The following is a 27,385-nucleotide window of genomic DNA, read 5'->3' as shown; positions in this document are numbered from 1 at the left end:
CGAGAGCATCCTGACTGGTTGCATTACTGCCTGGTATGGCAACTGCTCGGCCTCCGACAGCAAGGCATTACAGAGGGTAGTGCAAACGGCCCAGTACATCACTGGGGCCAAGCCTCCTGCTATCCAGGTCCTCTACACCAGGCAGGTCTCAGAGGAAGGACCTAAAAATTAACAAAGACTCCAGCCACCCTAGTCATAGACTGTTCTCTCTGCTCCAGCCACCCTAGTCATAGACTGTTCTCTCAGCTCCGGTAAAAAGAGGACCCGAGAGGGACCCGAACGGCAAGCGGTACTAGAGTGCCAAGTCTAGGTCCAAGAGGCTTCTAAACAGCTTCTACCCTCAAGCCAAAAGACTCCTAAACATCTAATAAAATGGCTACCCAGACTATTTGCATCGCCCCCCCTCTCTTTTACACAGTGGCTAGTCTCTACATGTACAGTTGAAGTCAGAAGTTTACATGCACCTTAGCCAAATACATTAAAACTCAGTTTTTCACAATTGCTGCCATTTAATCCCAGTAAAAATTCCCTGTCTTAGGTCAGTTAGGATCACCACTTTATTTTAAGAATGTGAAATGTCAGAATAATAGTAGAGGGAATTATTTATTTCAGCTTTTATTTCTTACCTCACATTCCCAGTGGGTCAGAAGTTTACATACATTCAATTAGTATTTGGTAGCACCTCCTTTAAATTGTTTAACTTGGGTCAAACGTTTCGGGTAGCCTTTCACAAGCTTCCCACAATAAGTTGGGTGAATTTTGTCCCATTCCTCCTGACAGAGCTGGTGTAACTGATTCAGGTTGGAGGACTCCTTGCTCGCACACAATTTTTCAGTTCTGCCCATACATTTTCTATAGGATTGAGGTCAGGGCTTTGTGATTGCCACTCCAATACCTTGACTTTGTTGTCCTTAAGCCATTTTGCCACAACTTTGGAAGTACGGAAGTTGCTTCAATATATCCACATCATTTTCCTCCCACATGATGCCATCTATTTTGTGAAGTGCACCAGTCCATTTCCTGCAGCAAAGCACCCCCACAACATGATGCTTCACAGTTGGGATGGTGTTCTTTGGAATTTGCAAGCCTCCCCCTTTTTCCTGCATACATAACGATGCTCATTATGGCCAAAAAGTGATATTTTTGTTTCATCAGACCAGAGGACATTTCTTCATAAAGTACGATCTTCGTCTCCATGTGCAGTTGCAAACCGCAGTCTGGCTTTCTTATGGTGGTTTTGGAGCAGTGGCTTCTTTCTTGCTGAGCAGCCTTTCAGGTTATGTCGATATAGAACTCATTTTCCTGTGGATATAGTTAGTTTTGTACCTGTTTCCTCCAGCATTTTCACGAGGTCCTTTGCTGTTGTTCTGGGATTGATTTGCACTTTTTGCACCAAAGTACGTTCATCTCAAGGAGACAGAACACGTCTCCTTCATGAGAGGTATGACAGCTGCATGGTTTCCTGGTGTTTATACTAGCGTACTATTGTTTGTACAGATGAACGTGGTACCTTCAGGTGTTTGGAAATTGCTCCCAAGGATGAACCAGACCTGTGGAGGTCTACAAATTTTTTCTGAGGTCTTGGCTGATTTCTTTTGATTTTCCCATGATGTCAAGCAAAGAGGCCCTGAGTTTAAAGCTAGGCCTTGAAATACATCCACAGGTACACCTCCAATTGACTCAAATGATGTCAATTAGCCTATCAGAAGCTTCTAAAGCCATGACATAATTTTCTGGAATTTTCCAAGCCGTCTAAAAGCACAGTCAAATTAGTGTATGTAAACTTCTGACCCACTGGAATAGTGATACAGAGAGTTATACGTAAGTGAAATAATCTGCCTGTAAACAATTGTTGGAAAAATGACTTGTGTCATGCACAAAGTAGATGACCTAACTGACTTTCCAAAACTGTAGTTTGCTAACCAAAAAAATTGTGGAGTGGTTGAAAAACAACTTTTAATGACTCCAACCTCAGTGTATGTAAACTTCCGACATCAACTAAATACATATTATCTCAACTAACCCTTGCCCCCACACATTGACTCTGTACCGGTACCCTCCTGTGTATAGTCTCGCTAAAGAGAGAATGAGAGAATGAGAGAGAGAGAATGAGAGAGAGAGAGAGAGAGAGAGAGAGAGAGAGAGAGAGAGAGAGAGAGAGAGAGAGAGAAGCCAGAGGCTGTTGTGGATGACAGGTCTGTCCCTCTCTTCTCTCCTCTCCTCTCTCCTCCCTCTCTCCTCTCTCTCCTCCCTCTCTCCTCTCTGTTCAGTGGTTCAGTAAGTGGTGCTGTCAGGTCCAGACAGCTCTACAGCGTGATGGAGGTGGAGGTGGAGGAAATAGAGGGGAGATAATGGGGGAGACAGAGGAGATGAAAATAGAAGGGGAGAGAGAAAGAGAGAGGTGATGCACACCATGATGGAGGATGGATAAAGAAGGAGAGAAGATGATGGTATATACTGTATGTGGGGATAAAATAGTCATAAGAAAATAGATGAGGAATGTTTGGCGTGTGTGTGTGTGTGTGTGTGTGTGTGTGTGTGTGTGTGTGTGTGTGTGTGTGTGTGTGTGTGTGTGTGTGTGTGTGTGTGTGTGTGTGTGTGTGTGTATGATGATTATGTAACTCAAGCAACAGGGCGGATGAGGATGGTTTCATGTGAATGTAGGGTTTTCAGCCAATAGAACAGCAGAAAGGGAGAGAGAGAGAGAACGAGGGTCAGTAATACAGACTCAGAAAGAGAAAAGAGAGAGGGTGGAGGGTGATGAACAGAGAAAATGAGAGAGACGGAAAGAGAGAGAGCTTTCAACATGATATCTCCTTTGACATATACTTTATAGAGTACACTCATCTAACGTGACAAAAAAAACATGTACCCCACATGCATCCCCCTGCTAACACTAACCCTAAAAACACCCGTCCCGTTACTAATAACACCAACCCCAAAAACACACATCCGGTTACAGCTAACACTAACCCTAAAAACACTCATAACTTTACTGCTAGCAATAACCCTAAAAACACCCATCCCGTTACTGCTAGCACTAACCCTAAAACACCAATCCCGTTACTGCTAGCACTTACCCTAAAACACCCATCCCATAACTGCTAGCACTAATTCTAAAACACGCGTCCTGTTACTGCTAGCACTAAACCTAACCCTAAAAACACCCGTCCCATTACTGCTAGCACTAATCCTAACCCTAACCCTAAAAACACCAATCCCGTTACATCAAGCGCAAACCCTAACCTTCAAAACACTCATCATGTTACAGCTGAAACTAACCCTAAAAACATCCATTCCGTTACCTCTAGCACTAGCACTAACCCTAAAATCACCCGTCCCGTTATTGCTAGCACTAACCCTAACAGTAAAAACACCCGTCCCGTTACTGCTAAGATTAACCCTAACCCTAAAAACACCAATCCCGTTACTGCTAGCACAAACCCTAACCCTAAAAACACCCGCTGTTACTGCTAGCACTAACCCTAACCCTAAAAACACCCATCCCGTTACTGCTAGCACTAACCCTAACCTTAAAAACACCCATCCTGTTACTGCTAACACTAAGCACTAACCCTAACACTAAAAACCCCCGTCCCATGACTGCTAGCACTAACCCTAACAGCACCATTCCCGTTTCTGCTACCACTAACCCTAACCTTAAAATCACGTCCCATTATTTCTAGCTTTAAACGTAACCCTAAAATCACCCATCCCGTTACCGCAAGCACTAACACTAACCCAAAAAACACCATTCCCGTTACTGCTAGCACTAACCCTAACCCTAAAAACACCTGTCCTTTAACTGATAGCACTAACCCTAACCCTTAAAAACACCATTACCGTTAATGCTAGCATTAACCCTTACCCAAAAAAAACACCCGTCCCACTACAGCTAGCACTTACCCTGAACCAGAAAACAGTCGTCCCTTTATTGCTAGCACTAACCCAAAAAAACACCCATGACGTTACTGCTAGCACTAACCCTAAACACACCCGTCCCGTTACTGCTAGCACAAACACAAAATATAAAAACACCCGTCCCATTACTGCTAGCGCTAACCCTAACCCTAAAAATACGTGGCCCGTTACGGCTAGCACTAACAAAAACTTGAAAAACACCCGTCCCGTTACTGCTACGACTAACCCTAACCTTAAAAACACCAGTCCCGTTATGACTAGTACTAACCCTAACACCAAAAACACCCGTCCCGTTACTGCTAGCACTAACCCTAACCCAAAATACACATGTCCCGTTACTGCTAGCACTAGCCCTAACCCTAAAAACACCCATCCTGTTACTGCTAGCACTAAACCTAAAAACACCCGTAGCATTACTGCTAGCACTAACCCTAACCCTACAAACACCCGTTCCGCTAATGCTGGCACTAACCCTAACCCAAAAAACACCCATCCCGTTACTGCTATGTCTAACCCTAACCCTAAAAACACCCGTCCCGTTAAATCTAGTTCTAACTCTAACCCTAAAAATACCCATCCCATTATTGCAAGCACTAACCCTAACTCAAAAAACACCCTTCCCGCTACTGCTAGCACTAACCCTGAACCTGAAAACAGTCTTCCCTTTATAGCTAGCACTAACCCTAAAAACAACCATCCCGTTACTGCTAGCACTAACACTAAAAACACACGTCCTGTTACTGCTAGCACAAACCCTAAACATAAAAACACGCGTCCCATTACTGCTAGCACTAACACTAACCCTAAAAACATGTGGACCGTTACGGCTAGCACTAACCCAAAAAACACTAATCCCGTTACTGCTAGCAATAACCCTAAAAACACCCGTCCAGTTACTGCTACGTCTAACCCTAAGCTTAAAAACACCAGTCCCGTTATGACTAGCACTAACCCTAACCCTAAAAACACCCGTCCCTTTACTGCTAGCACTAACCCCAACCCCAAAAACACCCATCCCGTTACTGCTAGCACTAACCCTCACCCTAAAAACACCCGTCCCGTTACTGCTAGCACTAAACCTCAACCTGAAAACACCGGTAGCGTTACTGCTTGCACTAACCCTAACCCTAAAAACACCCGTCCCGTTACTGCTAGCTCTAACCCTAAACCTAAAAACACCCATCCCGTTACTGCTGGCACTAACCCTAACCCAAAAAACACCCGTCCCATTACTGCTACGACTAACCCTAACCCTAAAAACACCAATCCCGTTACTGCTAGCACAAACCCTAACCCTAAAAACACCCGCTGTTACTGCTAGCACTAACCCTAACCCTAAAAACACCCATCCCGTTACTGCTAGCACTAACCCTAACCTTAAAAACACCCATCCTGTTACTGCTAACACTAAGCACTAACCCTAACACTAAAAACCCCCGTCCCATGACTGCTAGCACTAACCCTAACAGCACCATTCCCGTTTCTGCTACCACTAACCCTAACCTTAAAATCACGTCCCATTATTTCTAGCTTTAAACGTAACCCTAAAATCACCCATCCCGTTACCGCAAGCACTAACACTAACCCAAAAAACACCATTCCCGTTACTGCTAGCACTAACCCTAACCCTAAAAACACCTGTCCTTTAACTGATAGCACTAACCCTAACCCTTAAAAACACCATTACCGTTAATGCTAGCATTAACCCTTACCCAAAAAAACACCCGTCCCACTACAGCTAGCACTTACCCTGAACCAGAAAACAGTCGTCCCTTTATTGCTAGCACTAACCCAAAAAACACCCATGACGTTACTGCTAGCACTAACCCTAAACACACCCGTCCCGTTACTGCTAGCACAAACACAAAATATAAAAACACCCGTCCCATTACTGCTAGCGCTAACCCTAACCCTAAAAATACGTGGCCCGTTACGGCTAGCACTAACAAAAACTTGAAAAACACCCGTCCCGTTACTGCTACGACTAACCCTAACCTTAAAAACACCAGTCCCGTTATGACTAGTACTAACCCTAACACCAAAAACACCCGTCCCGTTACTGCTAGCACTAACCCTAACCCAAAATACACATGTCCCGTTACTGCTAGCACTAGCCCTAACCCTAAAAACACCCATCCTGTTACTGCTAGCACTAAACCTAAAAACACCCGTAGCATTACTGCTAGCACTAACCCTAACCCTACAAACACCCGTTCCGCTAATGCTGGCACTAACCCTAACCCAAAAAACACCCATCCCGTTACTGCTATGTCTAACCCTAACCCTAAAAACACCCGTCCCGTTAAATCTAGTTCTAACTCTAACCCTAAAAATACCCATCCCATTATTGCAAGCACTAACCCTAACTCAAAAAACACCCTTCCCGCTACTGCTAGCACTAACCCTGAACCTGAAAACAGTCTTCCCTTTATAGCTAGCACTAACCCTAAAAACAACCATCCCGTTACTGCTAGCACTAACACTAAAAACACACGTCCTGTTACTGCTAGCACAAACCCTAAACATAAAAACACGCGTCCCATTACTGCTAGCACTAACACTAACCCTAAAAACATGTGGACCGTTACGGCTAGCACTAACCCAAAAACACTAATCCCGTTACTGCTAGCAATAACCCTAAAAACACCCGTCCAGTTACTGCTACGTCTAACCCTAAGCTTAAAAACACCAGTCCCGTTATGACTAGCACTAACCCTAACCCTAAAAACACCCGTCCCTTTACTGCTAGCACTAACCCCAACCCCAAAAACACCCATCCCGTTACTGTTAGCACTAACCCTCACCCTAAAAACACCCGTCCCGTTACTGCTAGCACTAACCCTAACCCAAAAAACACCTTTCCCGCCATTGCTAGCACTAACCCTGAACCTAAAAACACAAGTCCCTTTACTGCTAGCACTAACCCTAACCCCAAAAACACCCATCCCGTTACTGCTAGAACTAACCCTCACCCTAAAAACACCCGTCCCGTTACTGCTAGCACTAAACCTCAACCTGAAAACACCGGTAGCGTTACTGCTTGCACTAACCCTAACCCTAAAAACACCCGTCCCGTTACTGCTAGCTCTAACCCTAAACCTAAAAACACCCATCCCGTTACTGCTGGCACTAACCCTAACCCAAAAAACACCCGTCCCATTACTGCTACGACTAACCCTAACCCTAAAAACACCCATCCCGTTACTGCTAGCACTAGTCCTAACCCTAAAAACACCCATCCCGTTACTGCTAGCACTAACCCTAACCATAAAGCACCTATCCCATTACTGCTAGCACTAACCCTAACCATAAAACACCCGTCTCATTACTGCTAGCGCTAACCCTAACCCTAAAAACACCCGTCCCTTTACAGCTATTACTAACCCTAAACCTAATGACACACGTCCCGTAACTGCTAACACCAACCCTAAAGACACCCATCCCGTTACTGCTAGCACTAGCCCTAAGCCTAAAAACACGCGTCCCATTACTGCTAGCACTAACACTAACCCTAAAAATATGTGGACCGTTACGGCTAGCACTAACCCAAAAAACACTAATCCCGTTACTGCTAGCAATAACCCTAAAAACACCCGTCCAGTTACTGCTACGTCTAACCCTAAGCTTAAAAACACCAGTCCCGTTATGACTAGCACTAACCCTAACCCTAAAAACACCCGTCCCTTTACTGCTAGCACTAACCCCAACCCCAAAAACACCCATCCCGTTACTGTTAGCACTAACCCTCACCCTAAAAACACCCGTCCCGTTACTGCTAGCACTAACCCTAACCCAAAAAACACCTTTCCCGCCATTGCTAGCACTAACCCTGAACCTAAAAACACAAGTCCCTTTACTGCTAGCACTAACCCTAACCCCAAAAACACCCATCCCGTTACTGCTAGAACTAACCCTCACCCTAAAAACACCCGTCCCGTTACTGCTAGCACTAAACCTCAACCTGAAAACACCGGTAGCGTTACTGCTTGCACTAACCCTAACCCTAAAAACACCCGTCCCGTTACTGCTAGCTCTAACCCTAAACCTAAAAACACCCATCCCGTTACTGCTGGCACTAACCCTAACCCAAAAAACACCCGTCCCATTACTGCTACGACTAACCCTAACCCTAAAAACACCCGTCCCGTTACTGCTAGCACTAGTCCTAACCCTAAAAACACCCATCCCGTTACTGCTAGCACTAACCCTAACCATAAAGCACCTATCCCATTACTGCTAGCACTAACCCTAACCATAAAACACCCGTCTCATTACTGCTAGCGCTAACCCTAACCCTAAAAACACCCGTCCCTTTACAGCTATTACTAACCCTAAACCTAATGACACACGTCCCGTAACTGCTAACACCAACCCTAAAGACACCCATCCCGTTACTGCTAGCACTAGCCCTAAGCCTAAAAACACCCATCTTTTTACAGCTAGCACTAACCCTTACCATAAAACACCCATCCCATTACTTCGAGCACTAACCCTAACACTAAAAACACCCGTCCCGTTACAGCTAGCCCTAACACTAACCATAAAAACACACGTCCCGTTACTTCTAGCACCAACCCTAAAAACACCCATCCCTTTACTGATAGCACTAACCCTAAAAACACCTGTCCCATTACTGCTAGCACTAACCCTAAAAACACACATCCCGTTACTTCTAGCACTAACCCTAACCTTAAAAACACCCGTCCCTTTACTGCTAGCACTAACCCTAACCCTAAAACAGTCATCCCATTACTGCTAGCACTAACCCTAACACTAAAAACACCTGTCTCGTTACAGCTAGCACTAACACTAACCCTAAAAACACACGTCCCGTTACTTCTAGCACTAACCTTAAAAACATCTGTCCCGTTACTGCTAGCACTAACCCTAACCTTAAAAACACCTGTCCCTAAGGTGACCAGATTTCTGAAATGAAAACCGGGGACATTTCCAGTTCGGCGGTCAATATATAATTAAAATATCCAATGTTATTATCTATGAAATAAAAAAGGGGGACAATTCCGGTTTCATGTATTTAGTCTAACAGGCTCACTGTGATAGAGAAAACAACTATATTATACAAACACTACAGACAAGACAGAACTGTCCGATCTGAACAGCCATTCAGTGGTCCTGGTAGAATAAGAGCAGAAGAGAACATGAGTAAAATTGAAATAACAGACAATAGTATATGTGAAATACTTAACATCATAATAAAGAAATAAGATGCTGATGAGATTGGTAACTACATAATATACTTATACCAACCTAATCTGTATATTTCTCAGAAGAATGTATTTTCTTCAGGATTGATCTGTCTTTGGCCAGCTTCTCCATGAACGCCTGGCAGGGGAGGTTGAAATTTGTCTTCACAATAAGCATGGTCTTGATGGTAGGAACAGTGAACCTATTTCTTGTTGCTGTCCATATATCATTCATTTGTGAGAACACTCTCTCGACTGGTGCATTACTTCCAGGTAAGCACATGACAACAGACGCTAATCTAGCCAGGTTAGTGTGTGGGATGTCATTCTCTTTGAAGTGGGTAACCACTGTGCTCCATCTCTGACTAAGCAGTGTCTCAGATGTTTTCCATTCTTCAAGCAATCCCCCCTTTAGGAACTCTTGCAGGCCAGTAACCATCCTCATTGATGGTCACATTGGGGCATTTTTCCTGCAGTGTGCCTGCTGCCTTCTGGATCTCTTCACGCTGAGGTTGCCTTTTTCAAAGGAGACAATGTAAATCTTTTAGATTATCTGTGTGCTTTCCCCATGCTTGCAAGTAGTTCACAGCCATAGAGAAGAATGATTGGGATGTTTTGAGAAAGCTCTCTTTAGACATGGCTCCATTTCCCTCTAGCTCTCTCAGAAGTCCTCTGAACAAAACTGTAATGAAGTTGTCATCATGTCTTGCAGTCAACTTTGCCTCAACGTTTCTCAGAATTGCAGCTGACTCCACAGCACAGCGGTCCTGGCCTCCAAGCATCTTGATCGTGTCACTGAATACGGTCAAGTTTCCATGGACAAAGGCCAGCCAAAATTCAGTCAGTGGATCTTCGAACATTGTTCGCAGGACAACAAGGCATTTGTCTTCAGAAAGAAAAAAGGATTCAATGGCACATACATTTTCAGCACTCTTTCTAGAGCAGGGAGCATGGACAAACAGCGAACATTGCTGTGTCCTAAAATGTTATGGTACTTCTGGCCAACAAACTCACAAAAGCCCTTCAGTCTTTCTACTCTGACGGTGAAAATATGAAAATATCTTTGTGAGCAGTTACTCAACATTATATCCAAAGCTGTTCGGGTCATGTTATGAATGATGTGGGCAGGACAACCTAAGTCAATCACCTCCCGCTGCAGAGCATTTTTAACTTTGGTATGGACATTGACCCTCCCCATTGACCCTAATCAGTCCTCCAAAGTTGGTATTTGTGTTGTTGGCAGAGAATGCCACGACTTTGTTTTCCAGGTCACAGTTTTGGATGACCACCAGGACCTCAGCTGCAATTTCCTCTGCTGTTTCTCCGTTCAATTCAACAAAATCAAGCAGTTTTGTTTCTACAGATGTGCTGCCATCATATATCTTACAATATCTGACTACTATTGGCAGCAGCTTTACATGTCCATGATTGGACGCATCAATGGACAGGGACACAAATTCAACCTGGTCTAGGTCATGTGTTACCAAAGTAGTTGCCCATGTTGCTAACACGTTACTCACTATGGCGTCACATTTTGTCCTAGCACATGTAAACTTTGGCTCATAAAGCTTCTGTGTTGTTGTGCTGTGCAGTCCATAGATCTGTAACTATGATTGTGTCACATAGTGTGGTATGCAAAGACACCCTCCTGCACAGCTAAATCATATTCTTCTTGGGAAGGCTCTACCTTCTTGAAGAATGTGGTGACAGAGGGCATACCAACACGGGCAATCAGAGAGGCTTTATGCTTTTTCGTCTGCTGATGTTCTACCGCTGATGTTCTACCACTGCCGTTCTTCTCCGGCTGCCAATTGAAAGAGAGGAATTACAAAGGGTGCAGTGAACCATTCTATCGTCTTGACCTGAGCGTATAAATGGAAATTCTCTCATCATGTTTTTCATAAAAAGTGCATTTCTGTTTCTTGGAAAGAGTCATTGTACCTCCTCTGTCTGCTCTTCTTCACTCTCCTTGTGTCACTCTTCTTACTCGCTTAACTTTTTCTTCTCTTTTCTTCACTCATCTTCCTTCCTTTCCTTTCCACCTCACTCTTCTACACTCTCCTTGCTTCACTCTTTTTACTCCCTTAATTTTTCCTTCTCCTTCCTCTCCAATCTGTATTAATAAATAGTATACTATTAGATAAAATACTTTGGTTAACAGATTCCCATTGCTTGCCTCATTTTTGTATTTTATCTCAAAAACATTGTTTGGAATAATACATTGGCAGGCTCTGTAATCATATCTTTACCTTTTCTCCTCTATCTCCTTCACTCTTCTTCCTATCCAGTCTTCCTCCTCTCCTTCCTCTCCACTGCTAATGTTATCCATGAACATTTCTAAATATATTTTCACACTACTTATTATAATGCCAAACCATTAAAATTGTAATCTACAAAAATATTCTCATAATTAATGGTGCATTCATTTAATATCATATTTTCAAAATAGCCTGTCCACTGCATGTTTATATGTGACATTTTTTTAACCTAGCTACCATGACAGTAGCTAGCTAACCTAGCTAGCTAACTTAGTCTACATAGCTAACGTTAGCTAGCATAACCTATTTAAAACCGTATAGAGCAGATCATCCATCTATATAATATATTGTGACATTATAACATCACTAGCTAGTATCTCGAACGATTGTGACTTACCTGGCTTGAAAAGACGTTTGTGGTGATGTTGTGGATTCACTTGACACTTGCTAGCTTCTGGCCGAGTTTTCCACAGCAGTTTTCTCTGAAACTAGCGTGAGCAAGTAATTAGTAGAAGAAGAGTGAATGAAGCTGCTATAGCGAGCAGCCCTCTCTGTTGGCCTAAACAAGCACAGCGTGATTGAGACGTCAACCGGTAGGCTCTGCTGCCCGGTCTTTCTTGCCAAGTAAAATATTTCACTTTGCGATCTGTTTTTAACGCACATTTAAAAACGGGGACATTTCCGGGGACAGCTCCAGCCGGGGACAGGCAACCAAACTAGCACTAGTCCTAACCCTAAAAACACCCGTCCCGTTACTGCTGGCACTAACCCTAACCCTAAAAACACCTGTCCCGTTACTGCTAGCACTAACCCTAACCCTAAAAACACCCGTCCCATTACTGCTACGACTAACCCTAACCCTAAAAACACCCATCCCGTTACTGCTAGCTCTAACCCTAACCCTAAAAACACCTGTCCTGTTACTGCTAGCACTAACACTAACCCTAAAAACACCCGTCCCGTTACTGCTAGCACTAACCCTAACCCTAAAAACACCCGTCCCGTTACTGCTAGCACTAACACTAACCCTAAAAACACCCGTCCCGTTACTGTTACTAAGTGTAATTTCTGTTTTTGCTTTATGAAAAAAGAGAAAGAAAGAAAAGAGAAAGATGGAGCGTAAAGAGAAAGAAAGGAAAGATAGAGTGTAAAGAGAAAGGGAGAGATGGAGCTTATAAATGTTTAAAGAGGGGGAGAGCAGAATCATCAGTCCAGAGGTCTCCAAGCCCCTTAGTGACACGAGAGAGAGAGAGAGAGCTCCCCCCTCTCTCTCACTCTCTCTCTCTCTGTCAGCTGTGTGTGGGAGAGGGAGGTGCTAGTTGAAGTGAAGGGAGAGGAGGGGGAGAGCAATATTACCATTACAGAACAAGGGAAAAACAAAAAAACCGAGCCCATGGAAAACATATTACAATGAACAGAAATATAAACGAAACATGCAACAATTTCAACGATTTTACTGAGTTACAGTTCATAGAAGGAAATCAGTCAATTCATATAAATAAATTAGACCCTAATCTATGGATTTCACATGACTGGGAATACAGCTGCATCTGTTGGTCACAGATATCTTTAATAAAAGGTAGGGACATGGATCAGAAAACCAGTCAGTATCTGGTGTGACCACCATTTGCCTCATGCATCACATCATATCTCCTTGGCATAGAGTTGATCAGGCTGTTAATTGTGGCCTGTGGAATGTTGTCCCGCTCCTCTTCAATGGCAGTGCAAAGTTTCTGGATATTGGCAGGAACTGGAACACGCTGTCGTACACGTCGGTCCAGAGAATCCCAAACATGCTCAATGGATGGCATGTCTGGTGAGTATGCAGGCCATGGAAGAACTGGGACATTTTCAGCTTCCAGGAATTGTGTACAGATCCTTGCGACATGGGGCCATGCATTATCATGCTGAAACATGAGGTGATGGCGGCGGATGAATGGCACGACAATGGGCCTCAAGATCTCGTCACAGTATCTCTGTGCATTCAAGTTGCCATCGATGAAATGCAATTGTGTTCGTTGGTCGTAGCTTATGCCTGCCCATACCATAACCCCATCGCCACCATGGGCCACTCTATTCACAAAGTTCACATCAGCAAACCGTTCGCCCTCCCGACACCCTACACGTTGTCTGCCGTCTGCCCGGTACAGCTGAAACCAGGATTCATCTGTGAAGAGCACACTTCTCCAGCGTGCCAGTGGCCATCGAAAGTGAGCATTTGGCCACTGAAGTCGGTTACGACTACGAACTGCAGTCAGGTCAAGACCCTGGTAAGGACGAAAAGCATGCAGATGAGCTTCCCTTAGACGGTTTCTGAGAATTTGTATAGAAATTATTCGGTTGTGCAAACCCACTGTTTCATCAGTTGTCTGGGTGGCTGGTCTCAGACGATCCCACAGGTGAAGAAGCCGGATGTGGAAGTCTGGGCTAGCATGGTTACACGTGGTCTTCGGTTGTGAGGCCGGTTGGACGTATTACCAAATTCTCTAAAGCAACGTTGGAGGCAGCTTATGATAGAGAAATTAACATTAAATTCTCTGGCAAACAGCTCTGGTGGACATTCCTGCAGTCAGCATGCCAATTGCATGCTCCCTCAAAACTTGAGACATCTGTGACATTGTATTGCAAATTTTAGAGTGGCCTTTTATTGTCCATGTGTAATGGCTTTCGTCGTAATGAGAAGGGGACCAAAACGCAGCGTGGTAAGTGCTCATATTTATTCATATAACGAAACACTTAAACAAAGAAAGAAAACGAAAGCAAACAGTTCCGTCAGGCAACAGACAACTAAACGGAAAACAACTACCCACAAAACCAGGGGGGAAAAGGCTGCCTAAGTATGATTCCCAATCAGAGACAACGATAGACAGCTGCCTCTGATTGGAAACCATACCTGGCCAAAACATAGAAATATAATGACATAGAATGCCCACCCCACACCCTGACCTAACAAAATAGAGAAATAAACCCTCTCTCTCAGGTCAGGGCTTGACACCCTAGCATAAGATGTACCTGTTTAATGATAATGCTGTTTAATCAGCATTATCTTGGCAAAAGGAGAAATGCTCTCTAACAGGGATGTAAACAACTTTGTGCACAACATTTGAGAGAAATGTGCACATGGAAAACTGATTTTTTTCAGCTCATGAAACATAGGATCAACACTTTACATGGTGATTTTATATTTTGTTCAGTGCAAATATACATTCTGGCAGTGTAAATATACATCCTGACAGTGTAAATATACATTCTGACAGTGTAAATATAATTGGAAGAATCTGGTGTTTGGGTGTCTGACAGGGATGGGAGCTGTAATGACTCCATGAACACTTCACACAGTACAAAAGAGAGGGGGGAGAGGGGGAGGAAGGGAGGGATGAGTGAGGGATGGGGTTGGAGCGAGATATAGAGGGAGAATGAGAGACAGTAAGGGAGATGAGCAGAGAGAGAGAGTATGGTGGAGAGAGAAACAGAAAGCGAGAGAGGCTGATTCAAATGCATTAGTGAGTCAGTGTAACCTTGGTTTTCCCAGTGGAAGCTTTTCAGAAGCTCTGTGTGTGAAAGCAGGGCAGACACCTTTTTTTGTTTGGAGCGGGGCGTTAGCACTAAACGCATTGTGCCTGGTCTCCTAGGGGCACATTAGAACGTTACACAGGGGTGTCACGTCTCTTTGTGTCCTCCAGACCTCTTTGTTAAAAGCTGTGATTATTGACTAAGTTCATGTTTAGATGTTCTTTTAAGAGATATGACATTGAACAATACTGGACAACAGCCAATGTAGTTACAATGTAAAGATCTATAGATGACTAAGATCTGGCACGTTTTTATTAGTACACCATTTATACAAAAGTATGTGGACACCCGTTCAAATTATTGCATTTGGCTATTTCAGCCACACCCGTTGCTGACAGGTGTATAAAATCGAGCACACAGCCATGCAATCTCCATAGACAAACACTGGCAGTAGAATGGCCTTACTGAAGAGCTCAGTGACTTTCAACGTGGCACTGTCATAGGATGCCAGCTTTCCAATAAGTCAGTTCATCAAATTTCATATTGTGAAGTGGAAACGTCGGTTGCAACACTCACTACCAACTTCCAACTTGCCTCTGGAAGCAACGTAAGCACAAGAACTGTTCGTTGGCAGCTTCAGGAAATGGGTTTCCATGGCCAAGCAGCCGCACACAAGATCACCATGCCCAATGCCAAGCGTCGGTTGGAGTGGTGTAAAGCTCGCCGCCATTGGACTCTGGAGCAGTGGAAACGCATTCTCTGGAGTGATGAATCACGCTTTACCGTCTGGTAATCTAACGGACAAATCTGGGTTTGGCGGATGCCAGGAGAATGCTACCTGCCCGAATGCATAGTGCCAACTGTAAAGCTTGGAGGAGGAGGAATAATAGTCTGGGGCTGTTTGTCATGGTTCGGGCTAGGCCCTTTAGTTCTAGTGAAGGGACATCTTAATGATACAGCATACAATGACATTCTAGACGATTCTGTGCTTCCAACTTTGTGGCTACAGTTTGGGGAAGGCCCTTTCCAGTTTCAAAATGACAATGCCCCCGTGCACAAAGCGAGGACCATATAGAAATGGTTGTTGTGATCGGTGTGGATGACTAACCTGCACAGAACCCCATGGAACACCTTTGGAATTAACTGAAACGTGGACTGCGAGCCAGGCCTAATCGCCCAACATCAGTGCCTGACATCACTAATGCTCTTGTGGCTGAATGGAAGCAAGTCCCTGCAGCAATGTTCCAACATCTAGTGGAAAGCCTTGCCAGAAGAATGGAGGCTGTTATATCAGCAAAGGGGGGACAAAACTCCATATTAATGCCAATGATTTTGGAATGAGATGTTCGATGAGCAGATATCCACATACTTTTAGTAATGTAGTGTATGTCAATGTAACACATAGGTAAGAGCTCAACTTCAAAACACAATAAAAGAGACTTGTTATTCGGTAGAATAGCAGAAGCATGAACGGCATATCCTCCTCTCTCTCTGTGTGTCTCTATGAACAGCCATTCCCTGCACACACAGCGGCACCTAGCACTAACTCATGGCTTTAGATGACACAGACATATATCTCCTGACCCCTGACCTGGCTGTCAATAAGGCTACATCATTATGTCTCCTGTCCAACACACACACACACCACGCATACACATACGCACACGGATGCACACACACACACACACACACACACACACACACACACACACACACACACACACACACACACACACACACACACACACACACACACACAGTTATTGAGTTAAAGGTAGCTTCTTAAAGGCTCTTTGCTTGGCTCATTTATTCTCTCTGGACAGGAATGAGTCACACAACAGACTGATGAGGTCACTAAAGGTCAGAGGTGGACCTGGAGTTTCAATACATTTTTTAACTGTGGGTTCGTAAAATAGTGTTAATAAGCAGTAAAACTGTGGTCATTCCACTATATTAATCTGACACAATCTGACAGAATGATAATCTCACAATGAAAAGCACCAAGCAATAGTTGTTATTATATTAGCCTCCTAGGTTATTGTGGGCACCAGAACCAGTACTGAAATACTCTATATGCCCAAAGAACTGGTGAGAAAGCTTATGTATGTTGTGCTGCATTGTACTGGAGAAACAAACAGCATACATACATAGAGTATCATGTGGTTTAGTTTTCACAACTGAGCCTTAGACAGCCACTAGCAAGGACACACACACACACACACACACACACACACACACACACACACACACACACACACACACACACACACACACACACACACACACACACACACACACACACACACACACACACACAGTGGTCCGTGGAGTTTTACAACTCAATACTCTGCAACCTGAAGCATCCCCTCTCCCGCTCTAAAGAGGGAATAATGGAACACTCACTTAGTTCTGACTCATACTTCTCCTTTTGCTCACACACACACTCACAGATACAAGTCCATACACACACACTCATAACACAAACTGCCTCCCAGCAATTCCCAACCTTCTCTATGAACATTATCCTCGCTGCATAGGGGGTTGCCTAAAACTCTGACACACACACACACGCACACACACACACACACACACACAGACACACACACACACACGCACACGCACACGCACAGACACACACACACACACACACACACACACACACACACACACACACACACACACACACACACACACACAGACACACAAACACACACACAGACACACAGACACACACACACACACACACACACACAAAAGCACACACACACAAAAGCACACACACACAGCAGGGTGTAGTAACCCACATACCCACAATCTTTATCATTCCTTCCTGGTAAACCACATTGTTTCCCACAGAGCTGCCTTCTCTCTGTATTCTGATTCTCTCTGGCACACACCACAGGAGTGTACTGCACACACCACAGGAGGTTGGTGGCACCTACATTTGGGAAGATGGGCTCATTTTAATGGCTGGATTGGAATCAGTGGAATGGTATGAAATGCATCAAAATCATGGTTTCCAGGTGTTTGATGCCATTTACTCTGTTCCGGACATTATTATGAGCCTTCCTCCCCTCAGCAGCCTCCAATGACACAGCAGTAGATCTAGATCTTACAGGACCCACAGGGCACTATGACCCATCTTGGTTGTCTATGTAAAGTGAATCCTAGCACATGCACAAACCAATACACATTATAAACATTTTATCCATTCACATTGAGGTAGGTCATTGTGTTCTTCTTATCCAGACCTACACCATCAACACATGCCACCACACACACAAACACACACACACATTAGAACCACTTACGTTGGCAGCCATCCTTATGCTCCTCGTACCCTGGCTCGCACACACACCTCCCGATGGGCACCAGCCAGCTCCCGTCTGCGCTACAGTACATCCTGGGAGTCTCAAACTCCTGGGAGGCGTTCACACACACCCCTCGCACTTCCACCAAGGCTGAGTCGCCCCCCGTGACGGTGTCGGGGAACTGGGCCAGGTTGAGCACGGTGAGGGGACACTTCTTGTAGAAGATCCTGACAGAGACCAGAGCGATGCAGGCCCCCAGGTCCTGAAAGGCCAGGTAGAACCCCTTCTTACTCACGTTGCTGATGTCACGGACCTCTGTGTTGAGCTTCATCACACGATCTCCCACATCCACCTAGAGGGAGAGTAACAAGATATAGTCAGGGTTTATTTCATCCACCTAGAAACAAGATATAGTCAGGGTTTATTTTATCCACCTAGAAACAAGATATAGTCAGGGTTTATTTCATCCACCTAGAAACAAGATATAGTCAGGGTTTATTTCATCCCCCTAGAGGGAGAGTAACAAGATATAGTCAGGGTTTATTTCATCCACCTAAAAACAAGATATAATCAGGGTTTATTTCATCCACCTAGAAACAAGATATAGTCAGGGTTTATTTCATCCACCTAGAGGGAGAGTAACAAGATATAGACAGGGTTTATTCCATCCACCTAGAAACAAGATACAGTCAGGATTTATTTCCAGTGGTGTAAAGTACTTAAGTAAAAATACTTTGAAGTACTAATTAACTTTTTAAGGTATAGGGGGCAGTATTTTCATTTTCGGATGAAAAGCGTGCCCAGAGTAAACTGCCTAATACTCGGGCCCAGAGTCAAATATTTGCATATTATTAGTAGATTTGGATAGAAAACACTCTGAAGTTTCTAAAACTGTTTGAATGATGTCTGTGAGTATAACAGAACTCATATGGCAAGCAAAAACCTGAGAAAAATCCAACCTGGAAGTGGGAAATCTGAGAATTGTAGTTCTTCTTTTGAATCCCTATCGAAACTACAGTGTTTGTGGGGTCACGTTGCACTTCCTAAGGCTTCCATCGGCTGTCAACAGCCTTTAGAAACGTGTTTCATCCTTCTCCTGTTACTGGGAAGAAAATTGGAGCTCAGTCAATGAGTGGACTGCCTATGGACAAAGGACTTGGTGATGCGCGAGCCCACCTGCGCACTGTTCCTTCTTTTTCTTCTTGAATGAATACGCTATTGTCCGGTTGGAATATTATCGACGTTTTATCTTAAAAAGACCCTAAGGATTGATTGTAAACAACGTTTGACATGTTTCTACAAACGGTAATGGAACTATTTGACTTTTCGTGTCTGGATTTACGCTCGCGTGTTATGCCTATGTATAGTGATCTGAAAGCACGAACAAAATGTATTTTGGACATAAATATGTAGTATTTCGAACAAAAAGAACATTTCTTTTGAAAGTAGGAGTCCTGTGAGTGCATTCTGACGAAGATCAGCAAAGGTAAGAGAATATCTATAATACTTATTCTGAGTTTAGTTGACCCCAGAACGTGGCGGGTATCTGTATAGCTTGCTTTGATACAACTATTTTACACCATTTTAAAGATACACTTCTCCTTGATGTAACCACATTGTCCGATTTCAAATAGGCTTGCTAGCGAAAGCAAAACATTAGATTATGTTAGGAGAGTACATAGACAAAAATAATCACACAGCCATTTTCCAAGCAAGGACATGTGTCAATAAAACCCAAAACACAGCTAAATGAAGCACTAACCTTTGACGATCTTCATCAGATGACACTCCTAGGACATTATGTTACACAATACATGTATGTTTTGTTCGATAAAGTTCATATTTATATCCAAAAACAGCATTTTACATTGGCGCGTGATGTACAGAAAATGTATTCCCACCAAAATGGCCGGTGAATGTGCACATCAATTTACAAAAATACTCATCATAAACGCTGACAAAATATATAACAATTATTTAAAGAATTATAGATAGACTACTCCTGGATGCAACCGCTGTGTCAGATTTTAAAATAGCTTTACGGAGAAAGCACATTTTTCAATATTCTGAGTACATAGCTCAGCCATCACATCAGAATCGCATCTCTGCATGTCTGTCAGACATATCAGTGTGGATGACGGATCACCAGCTCAAGCTGAACCTCGGCAAGACGGAGCTGCTCTTCCTCCCGGGGAAGGACTGCCCGTTCCATGATCTCGCCATCACGGTTGACAACTCCCTTGTGTCCTCCTCCCAGAGTGCTAAGAACCTTGGCGTGATCCTGGACAACACCCTGTCGTTCTCCACTAACATCAAGGCGGTGACCCGATCCTGTAGGTTCATGCTCTACAACATTCGCAGAGTACGACCCTGCCTCACACAGGAAGCGGCGCAGGTCCTAATCCAGGCACTTGTCATCTCCCGTCTGGATTACTGCAACTCGCTGTTGGCTGGGCTCCCTGCCTGTGCCATTAAACCCCTACAACTCATCCAGAACGCCGCAGCCCGTCTGGTGTTCAACCTTCCCAAGTTCTCTCACGTCACCCCGCTCCTCCGCTCTCTCCACTGGCTTCCAGTTGAAGCTCGCATCCGCTACAAGACCATGGTGATTGCCTACGGAGCTGTGAAGGGAACGGCACCTCCATACCTTCAGGCTCTGATCAGGCCCTACACCCAAACAAGGGCACTGCGTTCATCCACCACTGGCCTGCTGGCCCCCCTACCTCTGAGGAAGCACAGTTCCCGCTCAGCCCAGTCAAAACTGTTCGCTGCTCTGGCACCCCAATGGTGGAACAAGCTCCCTCACGACGCCAGGACAGCGGAGTCAATCACCACCTTCCGGAGACACCTGAAACCCCACCTCTTTAAGGAATACCTAGGATAGGATAAAGTAATCCTTCTAACCCCCCCCTTAAAAGATTTAGATGCACTATTGTAAAGTGGTTGTTCCACTGGATATCATAAGGTGAATGCACCATTTTGTAAGTCGCTCTGGATAAGAGCGTCTGCTAAATGACTTAAATGTAAATGTAAATATCACGGTGAGCTATACAGACACCTGCCAAGTTTGAGGCAACCTAAATATTCTCTTACCTTTAATGATCTTCGTCAGAATGCACTCCCAGGACTGCTACTTCCACAAGAAATGTTTTTGTTCCAAATAATCCATATTTATGTCCAAATACCTCAGTTTTGTTCGCGCATACAGATCACTTATCCAAAGGCATAACGCGCGAGCGTGGAACCAGAGACGAAAAGTCAAAATGTTCCATTACCGTACTTAGAAGCATGTCAAACACTGTTTAAAATCAATCTTTATGGTATTTTTTACGTAAAATTGCAATAATATTCCAACCGGACAATAGCGTATTCATTCAAGGAGAAAAAGAAGGAACAGCGTGCTCACGTGACTGCGCATATCCAATCCCTTTGTTGCCAGGCAGTCCACTCAGAAACTGAGCTCCTATTATCTGCCCAGTGACAGGAGAATGCTCAAACCACTTTCTGAAGGCTTTAGACAGCCAATGGAAACCTTAGGAAGTGCAACATAACCCCATGGATACTGTAGTTTCGAAAGTGACTAGAAAGAAGAACTACAATTCTCAGATCCTCCACTTCCTGGTTGACTTTTTCTCAGGGTGTTGCCTGCCATGTGAGTTCTGTTATACTCACAGACACCATTCAAACAGTTTTAGAAACTTCAGAGTGTTTTCTATCCAAATCTACTAATAAATGCATATTCTAGTTTCTGGGCCAGAGAAGTAACCTGTTTAAATTGGATACGTTTTTCATCCGGCCGTGAAAATACTGCCTACTTTTACTCAAGTATGACAATTGGGTCCTTTTTCCATCACTGTTTATTTCATCCACCTAGAAACAAGATTTAGTCAGGCTTTATTTCACAGTTCTGTTTTTGCCACATGTGTAGTAAGTTGTATGTAAATTGCCCGTAATCACAGGTCAAGAGACAGATCTTCTGGCATCCTCCTAATGGTTCCTGTTAGGATTGGGGGTAGGGTATGCTGATCCTAGATATGTGGTTAGAGGCAACCTCTACATTCAGAGTGTTTCCACTTACCTGTGTGAAGCTCTCATCAGCAGCGATGGTGTCTATCTTGATGTACTGACTCTCCTTGATGAACCACAAGTTGGCGTTGTTAGACTCATAGTAGAACATGTTGAAAGTCTGAATGGACAACACAAAAATTGACATTTATATGTGAAGAATAATTTACGTTTGTTATGCCTTAGCATATTCTATGGAAAAAGACTTGAACAGAAAGATCACCTCTTTTGCGTGTGACACCCCCTTCAAAATAGCACACTTTGGTTAGGCTAAGATTAAAAACGTGATGTTTCGGTCAACCATGACCTTCATCAAACATAACGCAAGAACAACATTGCCAACATGGCAGGACAGAGTAATGTAAACAATAAGCAGAACATTGGCGACATGACAGGACAGGAGTAATGTAAACAATAAGCAGAACATTGACGACATGGCAGGACAGAGTAATGTAAACAATGAGCAGAACACTGACGACATGACAGGACAGAGTAATGTAAACAATAAGCTGAACATTGTCAACATGGCAGGACAGAGTAAAGTAAACAATAAGCAGAACATTGTCAACATGGCAGGACAAAGTAAAGTAAACAATAACCAGAACATTGACGACATGGCAAGACAGGAGTAATGTAAACAATAAGCAGAACATTGTCAACATGGCAGGACAGAGTAAAGTAAACAATAAGCAGAACATTGACGACATGGCAGGACAGAGTAATGTAAACAATAAGCTGAACATTGTCAACATGGCAGGACAAAGTAAAGTAAACAATAACCAGAACATTGACGACATGGCAAGACAGGAGTAATGTAAACAATAAGCAGAACATTGGCGACATGACAGGACAGGAGTAATGTAAACAATAAGCTGAACATTGTCAACATGGCAGGACAGAGTAAAGTAAACAATAAGCAGAACATTGACGACATGGCAGGGCAGAGTAAAGTAAACAATAAGCAGAACATTGACGACATGGCAGGACAGAGTAATGTAAACAATAAGCAGAACATTGTCAACATGGCAGGACAGAGTAATGTAAACAATAAGCAGAACATTGACAACATGGCAAGACAGAGTGATGTAAACAATAAGCAGAACATTGACGACATGGCAGGACAGAGTAATGTAAACAATAAGCAGAACATTGACGACATGGCAGGACAGAGTGATGTAAACAATAAGCAGAACATTGACAACATGGCAAGACAGAGTAATGTAAACAATAAGCAGAACATTGACGACATGGCAGGACAGAGTGATGTAAACAATAACCAGAACATTGAAGACATGGCAGAGTAATGTAAACAATGAGCAGATGGACCTCTTTGCAGGTGCCAGGTACTCCAGGCAGGCTGTTACAGTCTCGGAGGGTGAACTTGATCTCGATGTAGACACGCTGGGCTCCGTCGCGGGCGATGTGTCGCGTCCTCAGCCAGTTATTCTGACTGGCCTCCATCACGTTACACACTTGGTAGGTACGCATGGGAGTGTTCCTCTCATCCATCACGCTGATCTCTTCCCACTGCAGAGATAGAGAGGGGGTTGAAGGGAGAGAGGAGTTAGAGGGTTGGGGGGATTAGGGGATGGTGGGAGCGGTCGTGTCATGGTGTGTGCCGGTGTGTTTGTGTCTTGTATGTGTGTGTTTAATTGACTAAAGATTTGTGTAAACTTAAGTAATCACATAATATTGTGTGTATGTATGTTTTCATAAATGTGTATTTGCATGTCCACGTGCAGTGTGTTCAAGAGTTTAAGTGTGTGTGTGTGTGTGTGTGTGTGTGTGTGTGTGTGTGTGTGTGTGTGTGTGTGTGTGTGTGTGTGTGTGTGTGTGTGTGTGTGTGTGTGTGTGTGTGTGTGTGTGTGAGTGTGAGTGTGTATGAGAGAGAGAGAGAGAGAGAGAGAGAGAGAGAGAGAGAGAGAGTGACGACACTACTGTCATGACGTTGGCCTCTTTGAGTACAGGGAGGACAGTTGAACCCCTCCCCCTTGCACCATCCCCCAACCTACCTCCCCCCACCCAGGCCCTGTGTGAAAGGGTCGTAAAACTCTAAGAGGAGAATCTCTTGCCACATGGCCCATAGAGAGACACAGGAAATTCTTCCAACTCACAGAATTGGGGAGCCAAGCGACATTTGTGTTCTGGAGAAGGTATGGAAGACTGGTGAAGAATCCAGCTACGAACTGGTCCGCTTGGTACAATTTTGTGATACTCAGAAGAGACAATATAGCCATATTACCATAAAACTGTTTATATAATAGCCTCAGCGATGAGACTTGCATCCACATGGTTGTATAGAATGTATTAATAAGGATAAAGATATTTGTAATACATTGAGATGCTATGTACTGATGTTAATGTGATAGAATTGTATTTCTGTACCAAGCTTAACCTCTTACATCTAGACGTTCCGCTAGCGGAACACCTGCTCCAATATCCAATGATAGGCGTGGCGCGAATGACAAATTCCTCAAAAATACAAAAACTTCAATTTTTCAAACATATGACTATTTCACAGCATTTTAAAGACAAGACTCTCCTTTATCTAACCACACTGTCCGATTTCAAAAAGGCTTTACAGCGAAAGCAAAACATTAGATTATGTCAGCAGAGTACCAAGCCAGAAATAATCAGACACCCATTTTTCAAGCTAGCATATAATGTCACAAAAACCCAGAAGACAGCTAAATGCAGCACTAACCTTTGATGATCTTCATCAGATGACACACCTAGGACATTATGTTATACAATACATGCATGTTTTGTTCAATCAAGTTCATATTTATATCAAAAAACAGCTTTTTACATAAGCATGTGACGTTCAGAACTAGCATACCCCCCGCAAACTTCCGGAGGAATTTGCTAACAATTTACTAAATTACTCACGATAAACGTTCACAAAAAGCATAACAATTATTTTAAGAATTATAGATACAGAACTCCTCTATGCACTCGATATGTCCGATTTTAAAATAGCTTTTTGGTGAAAGCACATTTTGCAATATTCTAAGTATTATAGCCCAGCCATCACGGGCTAGCTATTTAGACACCCGGCAAGTTTAGCACTCACCAATATCAGATTTACTATTATAAAAGTTTGATTACCTTTTGTTGTCTTCGTCAGAATGCACTCACAGGACTGCCACTTCAATAACAAATGTTGGGTTGGTCCAAAATAATCCATCGTTATATCCGAATAGCGACGTTTTGTTCGTGCGTCCCAGACACTATCTGAATGGTAAAGAAGGGTCGCGCGCGTGGCGCAATTCGTGACAAAAAAATTGTAAATATTCCATTACCGTACTTCGAAGCATGTCAACCGCTGTTTAAAATCAATTTTTATGCCATTTTTCTCGTAGAAAAGCGATAATATTCCGACCGGGAATCTCCTTTTCGGCAAACAGAGGAAAAAATCACAAAGACGGGGGCGGCCAGGTCACGTGCCTAAGCCCACAGTCCCTTGATCGGCCACTTGAGAAAGGCGATAATGTGTTTCAGCCTGGGGCTGGGATGACGACATTCTATTTTTTCCCGGGCTCTGAGCGCCTATGGACGACGTAGGAAGTGTCACGTTAGAGCAGAGATCCTTTGTAAAACATAGAGATGGCAAAGAAGTTCCAGAAATGGTCAGACAGGCCACTTCCTGTAAAGGAATCTCTCAGGTTTTGACCTGCCATTTGAGTTCTGTTATACTCACAGACACCATTCAAACAGTTTTATATAATAAGTATATGCATATTCTAGTTACTGGGTAGGATTAGTAACCAGATTAAATCGGGTATGTTTTTTATCCAGCCGTGAAAATACTGCCCCCTAGCCATAAGAGGTTAACTCAGTCATCGGCACGCCCCCAGGGACACAGACAGGACCAGGCGTCATGTGACAAGCCTGTTCTATGTTCACTATAACACCCCACCCTGATTTACATTTCTTCAGACCAGGCCTCCACTCCATTGCGAGTTGGCCAATAGGTTTGACCATCCAAGTACTCTACTGAAAGTGAACTATACCACGTGGTTAACTTTTAGACTATTGATACCGACAGAATAAGAACAAGTCTTTGATATTAATTAATAGTCTGCAGCTAGAAATTATATAATTGAACGCGAAGACCAACGAAACATCCATTCTATAACGACATTAATGAATGTCGCTTTGAAAGAACCATTCTAACCAAGAGAGAGAGAGAGAAAGAGAGAGAGAGAGAGAACGCGGACAAAACTCTCCAACAGAACGACGCTCCAACAAGGATCCCGACGACACACTGAGCGTAAATATATATTGATTGCAATTGTTCCCAAATGAGTGAGCGTTCATGTGCAAAGGATTAGCATGTCAATTGTTAATATTAATGAACTTTGTGTGTCCTCAACTGACCGTTTATGACCCATTGTTAACCTGTTGGGGCTAGGGGGCAGTATTGAGAATTTTGAAAAAAATATGTGCCCATTTTTAACCTGTTGGGGCTAGGGGGCAGTATTTTCACGGCTGGATAAAAAAACGTACCCGATTTAATCTGGTTACTAATCCTACCCAGTAACTAGAATATGCATATACTTATTATATATGGATAGAAAACACCCTAAAGTTTCTAAAACTGTTTGAATGGTGTCTGTGAGTATAACAGAACTCATTTGGCAGGCAAAACCCTGAGACATTTTCTGACAGGAAGTGGATACCTGATGTGTTGAATGACCTTTAAGCCTATGCCATTGAAACACACAGGGGTTGATTAATGTTTTGGCACTTCCTATTGCTTCCACTAGATGTCACCAGCCTTTACAAAGTGTTTTGAGTCTTTTACTGTGAGATCTGACCGAACAAGAGCCATGGAACGGTGATGGCCGATTAGACTCTGGCGCGCGAGTTCATGTTGGGTACCCTCGTTCCAATACGTTATAAAAGAGAATGCATTCGTCCACCTTGAATATTATTCATGTTCTGGTTAAAAAAGGCACTAATGATTTATGCTATACAACGTTTGACATGTTTGAACGAACGTAAATATATTTTTTCCCCCTCGTTCATGACGAGAAGTCCGGCTGGCTTAGATCATGTGCTAACAACACGGAGCTTTTTGGATATAAATGATGAGCTTTTTTGAACAAAA

The 27,385-nt window shown here is 43.6% G+C and overlaps 1 protein-coding gene across 6 annotated transcripts in view; it reads right to left on the bottom strand.

Annotated features, from left to right (window-relative positions):
• Nucleotides 1–27,385, bottom strand: part of LOC106569453 (ephrin type-A receptor 3-like) — a 242,004-nt gene that overhangs the window by 139,382 nt on the left and 75,237 nt on the right. For all 6 annotated transcript variants that reach the window (XM_045694303.1, XM_045694304.1, XM_045694299.1 and 3 more), the window contains exons 3-5: nt 23,599–23,799; nt 22,286–22,393; nt 18,208–18,559 (exon numbers count right to left, since the gene is read on the bottom strand). In XM_045694303.1, the coding sequence (XP_045550259.1) occupies nt 18,208–18,559; nt 22,286–22,393; nt 23,599–23,799 (661 nt within the window). The remainder of the gene's footprint in view (nt 1–18,207; nt 18,560–22,285; nt 22,394–23,598; nt 23,800–27,385) is intronic.

Source organism: Salmo salar, chromosome ssa14, assembly GCF_905237065.1.
Source record: "Salmo salar chromosome ssa14, Ssal_v3.1, whole genome shotgun sequence".
Taxonomy (NCBI): domain Eukaryota; kingdom Metazoa; phylum Chordata; class Actinopteri; order Salmoniformes; family Salmonidae; genus Salmo; species Salmo salar.
The sequence above is the reverse complement of the archived record's forward strand: the minus strand, read 5'-3'. Positions and strand labels throughout refer to the sequence as shown.